Source organism: Elephantulus edwardii, unplaced genomic scaffold (assembly GCF_000299155.1).
Source record: "Elephantulus edwardii isolate Elephantulus edwardi_28Jun2011 unplaced genomic scaffold, EleEdw1.0 scaffold00021, whole genome shotgun sequence".
In the NCBI taxonomy this organism is placed as follows: Eukaryota; Metazoa; Chordata; class Mammalia; order Macroscelidea; family Macroscelididae; genus Elephantulus; species Elephantulus edwardii.
The window spans coordinates 21,467,942-21,480,376 of NW_006399771.1; the positions used below are offsets into that span (position 1 = coordinate 21,467,942).

At 35.5% G+C, this 12,435-nt stretch overlaps 1 protein-coding gene across 1 annotated transcript in view; it reads left to right on the forward strand.

The window, feature by feature from the left end:
• CAPS2 (calcyphosine 2) overlaps positions 1-11,893 on the forward strand; it is a 60,109-nt gene extending 48,216 nt beyond the window's left edge. Inside the window, exons 10-13 of the mRNA XM_006882562.1 lie at positions 1,553-1,707; positions 5,324-5,443; positions 7,526-7,622; positions 11,718-11,893. Of these exons, the coding sequence (XP_006882624.1) occupies positions 1,553-1,707; positions 5,324-5,443; positions 7,526-7,622; positions 11,718-11,893 (548 nt within the window). The remainder of the gene's footprint in view (positions 1-1,552; positions 1,708-5,323; positions 5,444-7,525; positions 7,623-11,717) is intronic.
• Positions 11,894-12,435: the final 542 nt, after the last annotated feature.

Genomic DNA, 12,435 nt, shown 5'->3' on the forward strand with positions numbered 1-12,435 from the left:
ATTTAGGTTGTTTATTTTTCATTTCAATGAACATCTACAGAGATTTTGGGATTCCATTCATTCATTGTTGCACCCTTCTCCCCGCACAAACCCCTCCCCCTCCCATTTGTTAGTTTTTCTATTAAATACCTGCAAGGAAAAGAAAACAAATTTAAGTGACTCTCCCAAACACTATCAATTTGATACTTTCTTACCTAAAAATCATACAGATTTATTAATGTTTTATTGAGTGCTTTTCTTATTTCAGGGGGCATGATTATCCCTGAATACAATAAGCATACACTTTTGCTAAAAGTATTGATTTACTAGTTTTGTACCAAATTTATGTGCTAAACTAGGCTTGTTAGTGATCATTGAAATAATGCTTGCTACATTATTATAATGATAATTTATTGTGTATTTACCGTATACCAAGCTCAGTTTCAACTACTTAGTATGTAGTAAGATAATGTTATATAATTGTCTCTCATTATCCTGATGAAGACACTCAAGCTTTAAAAGGTTAAATAACTTCCGCAAGGTCATATGTTTAGTGTTAGAACTGCATATACAATCCATGCTGTCTGTTTCTAGAGTAGAAGCATGCAACCACTGCAGAATAGATAATCTCTTTCTTGGATATTGTAATCTGAAAGATAGAAAGGCATTGATTGCAGAACTAATTACAGAAATAAACATAATTTAGAAATGCTAATAAATTCTGATTTGACACTTAAAGATAAACAAGAAAATTTATGGATAGAAGACAAGAAACATATTTGGAAGTTGTCTGGGACAGATCCCTAAAATCTCAACTATTTTTAACGCTCTCACTTATTGATGTTGAATCAGAACTAACTCATGGCTGACCCTCCATTGGGTTTCCAAGGCTGTAAGTAGCACAGAAGGAGGAGATGACCCATTTTGCTCTCGAAGATCAGCTGGTGGATTTGAACAGCCTGAGAGACAAAACCTCTGAGTCCAGGATGGTATAAAAACTCAATTTAGTAAATCACTGAGGTATAAACAGAATACTTGGAGCCTGAGAAAAGAAGCCCTTAAGAGGTGACTTTAAATGAGAAGTACAGGTTAGCATGCCAAAACTTCGCTAAGCCACGATTTGAAGATTTCAGCATTTTAGAAAATCTGAACTGATAATTTTTGACTGGCTTGCCTGGCATCATTTCTGTAATTCAACTGGCAATAATATAGAAGGAGGAAAGAGATTAAAAATGTGTACAGCTAGATTGAAAATAAAACATAAGATTTTTATTGACAATAGTTAGGCTATTTTTATGCTTTAAAGCAAAGTCCATTCCTTAGTTGAAAATGTGACGCTTTCACCACAGAGTGGTGCTATAATCCTGGTATAGTTACATGTAATTTTATGTGTCATTCTCTGTAATAAAGCTATTCTGTTTTCCAAGTGTTTTTTTTTTTTAATTATGTGCATGGTTTAGTTGGATTCCCTTTCTACTTTAATTTTTCTGTTTTATTTCAAAGAAGGACAATTATAATTTGATCCATTTGCTTATAGCAACATTTAGTTTCTATCTCTCCTTTTGCTAAATAGATGTGCTAAAAGTAAAACTACAGAAAAGAGGTGTTCGTGTTTTGACTGGACTGAGAAAATACTTTCAACAGTTGGACAAAAAAGGAGGTGGACTTTTAGACAAGGAAGATTTTAAACAAGCTCTAAAATTATTTCACTTAGAAGTGCCTGAAAAGGTATGTCCCACAGCTAACACTCTGCTGTACATAACACATGACTCATAGATGGCTTTATTCTCTTTTCGTGCTGGATTTTTAGGTGTTCCTTTGCTTTCACCTTCTTCTTTATTCTCTATTTTCAGTGTTAAGCACCAGGCAGTATGTTCTGTTAATTTTTTTAGAATGTCAACATTCATCTTCTCATCAAATATTTATTAAAATTGTGCTAATCCATTTCTGTGCTAAGCTTTGAGAAGACAATCTCTGTACCCCCCAAGCTCATTAGAATTCAAGGAGAGAAACACATAAATGACTATAAAAATAGGATACATGCTAAATGAAGATACTTTGGGGAACACATGGGGAAAGAATCCTATTCTAAGCTAAGCGATGAATGAAGGAGAGGAAGATCCTGGAAGGCTTTCTGGAGTAGGCTACATCCAAGCTGTATTTTGAAGGAAGAGCAGGGATTAACCAGTTAAGAGAAGAAGAGGAACACAGATCAGATGATGGGGTGTTTCAGATGGAGAAGCATGTGTGAAGGAGTAGAAAGGAGGGTGTGTGGAGTGTGTGGCCTGTTCGAGGAACTGCACATGTTTAGTTTTTCCATAGCTGCGTCTTCATGCATGCTGTTCCCTCTGCAGTGAGAATCTTCTGCTACGTCTTTCCAGGGTTTTATTTTATCATGATTCAGCCCACAGCCTTCTCTACTGGGAGAGCTTCTCTGGCATGCCTGTCACATGACAAGAGCACTTCCCTTTCTTCTCTAGTGTTTTCTACACCATTTTCTCCATATAGCACCTCTGCAGTAACTGGTTGGCTCTCCCTGCACCTGAACTATGAATTTCAATAGGGCAGGAACCTTATACTTCTGGTCCCCTACTCTGTTTGCAGCATCTGGTGGAGAGGCTGGCATAAAGACAAAACCAAGTTCACTGCCTTTAACTCCGTCTGACTCATAGCAACCTTATAAGACAGTGTAGTGGGGTTCCCTTGGCTGTAAGTCTTTACAGAAGTAGACAAGGCTGTCTCATCTTTCTCCAGCAGAGTGGCACATGAATTAGGGCTCCTCACATTTTTTTTTTAAAGTTACTATTTCAATATATATGGAAAATATTTCATGGAGTGAAATGTCTTTATTGGAAAGGTGTTATTATTTTTTCTTTTTATTTGGAAAATTTTGACAGTAAGTTAAAGAAGGAAGGAGGAAGAGTTTTTGAAAGGGCTGCTTGCACTTTACCATTAATGTATACTGTTCCTAACTATTCTTGTCTGTCTGTAGTTTTCTTTGTATATTTAAATGTGTTTGAATAAAAAGCAGATGCACACATTCATAACTCAACCAGTGACTAGTTGCCATTAAGTTGATATGGACTCCTGCAATCTCAGGTATGCCAGAGAGCTGGGCCTCAGAGGGTTTTCAACATTTTTTTAAAATTTCTATAAACTTCATTAAAGAAAAGCTTGGAAGAACTTTAGTAGTCTTAATCCACAACATAAAGAGTCTTCCAAGTATTCTGAAAAATTTACAACCAGGAGAAGATAAAATAGATGAATGGGACCTTCTAAGAATCAAATCCCTATGTGCATCCAGAAACTTCTCTAACAGGGTAAAAAGGGAAGCCACAGACTGGGAAAAAGTGTTTGGTAATGACATGTCAGATAAGGGGCTTATATCTAGAATTTATAAAATACTTGAGCACCACAACAAGATAAAGGTAAATAATCCAATAAAAAAATGGGCACAGGATATGAACAGACACTTCACCAAAGAAGACATTCAGATGGCCAACAAACACATGAAGAAATGTTCAAAATACCTAGCTCTAAGAGAGATGCAAATCAAAACAACTATGAGATATCATCTCCAGTAAGACTAGCAAAATTTAACATAGCAGCAAGCAACAAATGTTGGTGAGGTTGTAGAGAGGCTGGAACCCTTATTCACTGTTGGTGGGAGTGTAAAATGGTGCAACCACTATGGAAAGTGGTGTGGCGTTTTTTCAGAAAGTTGCAAATAGAGATACCATTTGACCCAGCAATTCCGCTACTGGGAATATACCCTAAAGAGACCATAAATGACATCCAAGTAGATATATACATACCCATGTTTATTGCAGCTTTGTTTACAATAGCAAGGAGTTGGAAACAACCTACATGTCCATCAACAAACGAATGGGTAGAAAGCTGTGGTATATTCACACAATGGAATACTACGCTGCATTGAAAAACAAGGAACTCATGCAATATTATGCAAAATGGGTGACCCTGAAGCTCCTCACCTTTTAACTAGCACTGAGGACTTTCACTTCTGCTACATGAGGTTTCACTGCACAGCCCTGTCAAAATCCACTTCATTGTGTCCTCCTCAGTTCTGACTTACAGTGATTCTCCGTAGAATTTCTGTGAATTTTTATGGGAGGAGACTGCATGTCTTGTTCTCTCAGAGCAGGTGGTATGTTTGAACCAGTCCTTTTCTGATTAACAGACTGATCATTCATTGCACACACTATGCATACCGAATTAATTAATACTAAATAAATAGTCCATGGTTTAGTTTCCTCTCTTCCATTGCATAGAAGGAATGAATGACCCCAGAACAACAATAGTAGCATGACAACATGAAAGTAGATTTTTTTTTCATTTTCAACAGGAAAGGAATGGATAGATAATGGACACTGCGTTGAGGAGGGACAGTCTGGAAGGAATACATGATTAGGCATTATATGTATGACAGTTAACAATATGGAACAAGATGTGTATTACAAAGTGCACTGGAGGAGGGGGGGGAAGGATGTGCAATAATGATTGGATGAAATCCCCACGGTTCTGTAAGCTTTCATTAAAATCACTATTTTAAAAACCCCACATACATAAAAAGAAAAACAAACACTGTGTGTGGGGTTATGAGAATGATTATACGAAACACAATGTGAATAGAAGAATATGTGAAACACAATGTACATGAATGAACACAGTGTATATGAATTTTATATGTAAACCAACATAACATTTAAATAACCCTTCAGCAAATGGAATATTCTATTCAAAAGTGCATTTGCCAGGAAGTACATGGCAGTGGTGGGTTAAGATGGATAGAATAATATTGGAGTCATTAAAATCTGTACAAAGATGAACAGATAAAATCAGTGGTTACGATGCACTTTGGGGGTATTCCAGAATCTAAAAAGACTTCTGAGTTGACACAGACATAATAGTCATAATAATGATAGAATTGAATGCTCAATACAAAAGAGGACTGGTAATCATGGAGAAAAGGAATTTTTAGAAACAAATTTTTTATTTTATTGTCATTCCTAAAAGTTCTTAACTTTCCAGAATTATTTATCAAGAGCTCTTTTACATAGTTGTATTTTTTCCTTTTTTAAAATTTTATACTGATTTATTTATAAAGTTTGAATACATTATTTTTTTCACAAAAATATCCTTGTTTTCAGTGCCTTTGTGATATGATTAAATTTATATGTGTTTTCTTGGAATTTTCTTCCTAATTTAGCTACTTTGTTACTCTGGACAGGGCTATAAAAGAAATAACCAAGCATCATTATAAACTTTTTTTTTGTTTTGACCATACATAAAGGTATGAAACGAATGTCTATTTAATTATTTCTAGGATTTTGAGTCCCTGTGGCTAATTCTGAGTGATGATGGCAGGAACAAGGTTGATTATGGAGCATTTAGACGTGCCATTATTGGTGAAATGAATGAATATAGAAAATCATTTGTTCGAAAGGTAATTTTTTAAAGTAATCTTTTACATTGTTCCTTTTAATAGATACAATACATGAGTTTGATGTTTGAAAGCTCTATGAAGTTAGTAAGCTGTATGTTTAAATGAACCAGCAAACTCATGGGAGAAGGATGGACAGCTCCTTATGTGCGATTTGCTGTCCCTGAAAACCCACTGGAAGATCAACTATGAGTTGGTTCTCCCTCAGTGGCACACAATAACAACAGTAAATTACTTAATAATTGTCTAGTGAGTTGCCTAGTAATCTGTAAATAAATTTCTTTTCTGGTTTTATTTTCTTTTTATAGTATTTTCCTAAAGAATAAACGTAAAATATTTTATTTATACTTTATATGTTATTTTATATATGAATGCATGTTAATAAAACCAAACGCACATAACAGGTAAAAAGATTTAAACATTTTAAAGGGTAATTTCATTTTTTAAGGTACCATCGACTTCACTATGCTATTACTAGCTCCAGAAATTACTAGTGTATGACTGTTTATTAGTAAATATCTCAAGCCTTAGATTCTTATTTTACAGAGTTAGTGTGAGAATAGGATGAGACAATACATGCAAAGTTCTTAGGATTGTGATTGTTCCAGTTCATGCACAATGTTCGACACGTGTAATTTTAGGATTGTAACAACAACCCTAAAATTCATTTGTCTAAAATAGATTTTGACGCATGTGACCCCATGTGACTAAGTAGAACTGCTTCATGAGGTTTTCTCGACTTTAATCTTTATAGGAATGGGTCATCAAGTTTCTCTCCCATAGAGGCTCTGAGTAGGTTCAAACTACCAACCTTTTGGTTAGCAGCCAAGCATCCTTGCGGCAGCCACCAAGATTCTTTAGTTTTAGGCTAATACTTTTAAAATGTTGCTCTGATTTTTTATATTTGTGGTTATTGTTGAGTGTCATTAAGTCAGAAACAATCCCATAGTTTACCCTTTTGTGGGTTTTCAGAGACAGTCAAATGCATGGAAGGAAATTGCCCATCCTTCTCCTGCAGAGGAGAATTTGAACCACGTGCCTTTGGGATTGCAGCATAGCTTCTCACCACTAGACCAAGCTCCCTTTTTCATAGTGTGTGTGTGCAAGTTATTAAAATGAATATTGGAGTACCTGAATTAAATGGAAATTTAAAAAGAATCCTTTAAGGGAAACTATATTTTACTTAGGGAGTTCTGGTGGCCTAGTTACAGAAGGAGCTGTGTTGCCAACCCCAAGGCATGGTTTGAAACTACTAGCTGATCCATGGGAGAATGATGGAAAATCTCCTCCCATGTAGTTAACAGTCTCTACAAACCCACTGGAGGGTCAGCTGTGACTCTATGATGGTACATCAAAACAACAACAGCATATATTACTTAGGGAGAGCTGGCGGTATAGCTCAGAATGTTTTGCTGCTAATCCAAAGGCTGCAGCCTCAGAAACTCTCTGGAGGGCCAATCAGTTATGTGTCAATTATGACTTGATGACACTGGAAAAGGAGAGAGGAAGGGAGGAAGAGGGAGAGGGAGAGGAAGAGAAACCTGCATTACGTGCTGGACCACTCTGTAAGAGAAAGATAAGCATTCTCCTCCTGTGAAGACCTACAGCCTCAGAAACCCAATGAAGGGTTGCTACTGGTTAAAGCATGCAGAAAAGTCAACATTTTTCAACTTATCAGTGACTCTGTGGGAAAAAGATGTGGCCATCTACTTCTGTAAAGATGTTCAGCTTTGGAAACCCTGTAGGGCAGTTTAACCCAACCATGGCACCTAACAATAGTTAGAGTCACTTTGAATCATAACTGACTTGGTAGCACTAAATTATATACTACTTGGAGTTTTCATAGCTATTTTTAGAGTGTAATTTTGAGCAATTTATAGATCTGTATTTATACACACATATTTAATAGAAAATATGTATGTATCTTAACATTGGAAGTGTGTTTACTTGTATTCACTTGCTTTATGTATCAGTTAAGCACTTTTAAATTGTCTTGCTTAGAGTGTCAAGATAACCTACTGAAATAGAAAATGAAGGTCTCATGTCTACTGATTTCATAAAAAAAATTATACTTTCTCTATTTAGGCATTTATGAAACTGGATTTCAATAAAACTGGCAGTGTATCTATTACAGATATAAGAAAATGTTACTGTGCAAACAAGCACCCTCAGGTACTTTCAGGTAATTATTAAGAATCAAAATGTAATAGATTTCTATAATATTGGTTAATAAAAGCAGTATCTTTAACTTATATAATTTATAATCTGGATTTGGAACCATTCAGGAGTGAAATAAACAATTTTAGAATTTTTTTTTTCCAAAGTAGAAACTTGAGAATCATTTCCCCTTCCTGGTTCAAAAGTTCTTTGGTCTATTTTCTGCACTTATTTTTCCTTTTATGCTTATAATAAAAATAGAACTTTATTGTCACTGAGAAGATAGTGAGGTATTTACGTTGGAAAGAACAGAATAGGTTAGTTCTAGGGAATGAACAGTTACACATGCAGGTTCTCTGAGTTCATTTTAATGTGTCTGCTTATATATTATCAACACTGGAGCTTTACAATGGGTGGAAGGAGCATCTTTCTGAAGGCATAGAGTGAAAAAAAAAAACGTTTAAACTAAATAGAAATGAGATTCAGCAAAGATTTTTCTGAGGAATGTTTTTGTTGTTGTTCTTGTGTGCTGTTGAGTCAGGATTGACTCGTAATTGTCCCTGTGGTGGATTTACCAAGGACTGCCAAGGGAACTAACAGGTCTCTCCTGTTTTGTTGTTGTTATGTGCCTCGAGTCGTTTCCGACTCATAGCGACCCTATGCACAACAGCCCTAAACCCTGCTCTATCCTGTGCCAACCGCACCGCCTCTGACACACACATCCCGATTACCCCAGTCACTGAATCAATCCATCTCATAGAGGATCTTCCCCTCCTGCACTGTCCCTCCACCCTCCCAAGTATGATGTCCCTCTCCAAGGACCCGTCCCTCCTGGCAACATGTCCAAAGTATGTCAGACGAAGCCCCAGAATCCTTGCCTCCAAGGAGTAGCTTGGTTTAATCGTCTCAAAGATGAATCTGTTTGTTTTCCTGGCAGTCCATGGTACATTCAGTACCCTTCTCCAGCACCACAGCTCAAAAGCATCCACTCTCCTTCTGTCCTCCCTAGTCATTGTCCAACTCTCTGATGCATAACAAGTGATTGCAAATACCATGGCCTGTATCAGGCACACCTTAGTCTCCAGAGAGACACTGTTGCTCCTGAGTACCCTAGAGAGGTCCCTAACAGCAGACTTTCCCATCGCGATACGCTTTTTGATTTCCTGACTGCTGGTGCCAAGAGTGTTGACTGTGGAGCCGAGCAAACTGAAGCTGTGAACACTCTCAATCTCTTCGTCGTCCATCCTGACGCTGCCAATTGGTCCAGTGCTGAGAATCTTTGTCTTCTTGACATTGAGCCTCAGTCCATGGTGAAGGCTGCAGTCCTTGACCCTTCGCAGCAAGTGCATGAGGTCCTCCTCAGTTTCAGCAAACAGGGTTGTGTCATCTGCATAACGCAGATTGTTAATAGATCTTCCACCAATCCTGATGCCACAATTCTCCTCATAGAGCCCAGCCTCTCGGATAATCTGCTCTGCATACATGTTGAAAAGGTATGGAGACAGGATGCATCCCTGGCGTACACCCTTCCCAATTTTGAACCATGCAGTGTTACCCTGCTCTTTTCTGACTACTGCCTCTTGGTCCAAGTATAGGTTTCGTATTAGCACAATTAAATGTTCTCTCCTGTAGAGGGTGAAACAAAGCTGCTCCTTGGAAGCAAGGATTTTAAGACTCTATCTCACGTACTTCGGTGATGTACCCAGGAGGATCTGTCTTTGGAAAAGGATATCCTTCCTAGAAGTATTGAGGGACAGCACAAGAGAGAAAGACCCTCCGGGAAATGAATTGACACAGTAACTGGGGACATAGGGTAAATATCAGAGACAGTTAAATTGGCTCAGGATAGAGCAGGATTCAGAGCTATTCTGCATATCATTGCTCTGAATCATAGTAAACTCATCGGCACATAACAACCATGGCAACAAATCACATACGAGGAGATTGCCTGTCCTTTTTCTGCAAAGCAGTTGGTGGATTTGAATCAAGAGCCTTTAGGATTGGTGCAGTTTCTTACCAGTAGGCCATCAGAGCTCCTTGTTTTAGAAATGCAGTATTTGCTCATTAGAATACTTTCTGATCTCTAAAAGGAGCAAAACAAAATTTGTTGTTGCTAAGTACTGTCAAGTCTGAACTGACCTATAGCTGACCCTCTTTGGGTTTTCAAAGGTTATAAGTCACACCAGAGGAGATTGTCCATCTTTCCTTCACAAAACAGAGTTTAGTTACCAGTAATGAAAAGTATGTATTTTGGGTTAGAGATAAAAAGGCAATAAAAATTCTTGACCACTTGAAACATATATTCAAATAAAAATATACTTAGAAAAAATATTGCTGAAACTAGTGTGCTATAAGCTTTGTGTTTTGAAACAGAATTATCACTTTAATAAATAACTTTGTGTAACAAACGTGCTCACCAATTTTGTTTTTTAAAAAGTCTGAATGATAGAGGGACAAAATTGTCTTGTCTATGTATAGATAGGGGGCTCGTGCTGATTAATTTTTAGCCTTGACGACATATCAATTACAAAATGATTTTATTGTTTTACTTATCACCTCTAAATAACATAGTTATTCAGTATTTGTTTATTCAATATCTTTTTAACAGAACAGTGTTTTTGTTCTTCATGAAAGATAGCAAAACTTTCATTAATATCTAAAGATTTTATTCCTTCAGTTTGAAAGGCACTTAAAAAACTATTATCTATGTCTATTAAAGAACTTCTGAAAAAGATAAAACTCTTTAAGTTTTCACGTCTTGTTAAGTAAACAATTAGGTGATGTTACATTTTCAACTTGTTATTTTAAAATGAAATATTGGGCTTCCTTAAAAAAATAAGAAAAAAACAAATACACAACTGAACACCAGACAGCAATGTTTTAGAAGGTAACCAGGAGTGGAATAACTTTGAAAGATTAGAATCTTTGGTTCCATATTCTCTTACCTTTTTTTTTTAATATTATATGACTATTTTCTGCATTATTCTTTTTTTTCATTATTCTTTCATTGTGAGTTTTGGTGTTTGTTTTTTTTAATATTAAGGAAAAGAAAAAAGAAACATTCTAATTGTCCTTTTTCTTTGCCACATTTAATAGCAGATTATGGGGGAGGTATTGCAGTTTCCACAAGAGAACAAGCAGTCTTTCCTTCTTGTGTGGTGGATGACAAATTAGCAAGATAAGTTCTGTGAAGGAATACCAAGACTTGAGTTGGTCAGCAAAGTCTTCCCTAGAAAATGGTGTTTATAGAAAGATCTTTTAACTGATCATACTGTAGTCAAGGCTAATTACTTTTAAAAGCTATTGCTTTCATATAAAAAATTAAACTATTGTTCTTTTTTTTTAAATAGAGGAAGATCTTCAATGAGATGTATTGACACAATGAGTATAGCAGTTTCATTTAACATAGTGGAGACCTTGAGAATGGTGTAGGGTAGGGCACTGGTGAACGGTCTGGTCTGTTACTCATAGGGTGACTCTCAGTCAGAATTGACTTGGCAACACCTTATAACAACCACAACCTTTTCTTAAAGATTAAAACTTCAAATTAATTAAAGGAAAAGATAAATTTATGTTCTCTTTAAATAACAGACTTACTCTTTTTATATGTGTGATTCTCAACATATTCCTGTAAGATAGAAATTAATTTATTTAATTGAACTGAGTAAAAATAGTCTTTTTAATGTCAGAAATGAAAATAGAATAATTTAACCAAGTGAAAATATTTCTAATTAATGTTTTCATAGGCTGTTGAATCATAAGTTTGCTCTGATACTTTTTTTGGTTTAAGTTGTAATTAGAGTAAAAGTTCACAAAGCAAATTAGTTTTTCATGCAGTCATTCATACATATATTGTTTCATTACATTTTTATCTGCAGATTCTTAAAATAACTAGGGCTTTAAATGTTTCCATCTTGTCCTTCCTTCCTAATTTTCAATGAGAATAAAGCTTAGTACTCTAAAAACTAACATATTCAAGAATATCTTAAATTATATCTGCTATTTTGCATACACATAATAAACAGATCCCACCTAAAGGTTGAGAATTTTAAAGGGATTATTTATAAAAATAGGTTAAAAAGCAGTGAGATGATTTTTTAACTTGGTGACTATTTTATAGGTCATTCTACCGAGGAAGAAATCAAATCATCTTTTCTAGAAACATTAAAAGATGCTTGCAGCAAGTCCGAGGAAGTATCATATTGTGAATTTGAAGATTACTATGAAGGCCTAAGTATGGGGATCATAGAGGATGAAGATTTTGTTAATATCATATGTACTCCATGGGGAATGTAGCTTTCTGATCTTTGTGTGTCACTGTAAACTTTTTATAGGAGAGATGAATTTAATGTGATTTGTGATTCAACACTGAAAATATTTTTTCTATATTTTATCTGTTTCTTGAATTTGTTTTAATTAAAAAACCTTATGTCTAGAAACAGAAATAAAGATAGTCAGTATATATGTACTTACCTGTTATACATTGAAAACATTTAAGATATTTTTTATTTATATTGAGGCTACTTTCTAGGCCACTTAAAAAACAAGAAACACCACAAATCTCTAGAATCCCTACATCATAGATGTGTCGATACAGTAAACACATTTTCTGGTTTTTCACATTTCCCCCAAACATAATCATTTCTATTCTTAGTTTGATAAATTGGAATTGGACAAAAAGAGTGTTAAGTGGAAAAGGATCTATATGTTTTAGGAATGGGACTAGGCTAAAGGAATTAGAAGAAAAAAATGCCTTGCAATGTGATTATAGATATTTTTCTGCAGTATAAATGTTTAGTTTGATAGAAGCTTATTCCTAAAATACTAATTTAAACATT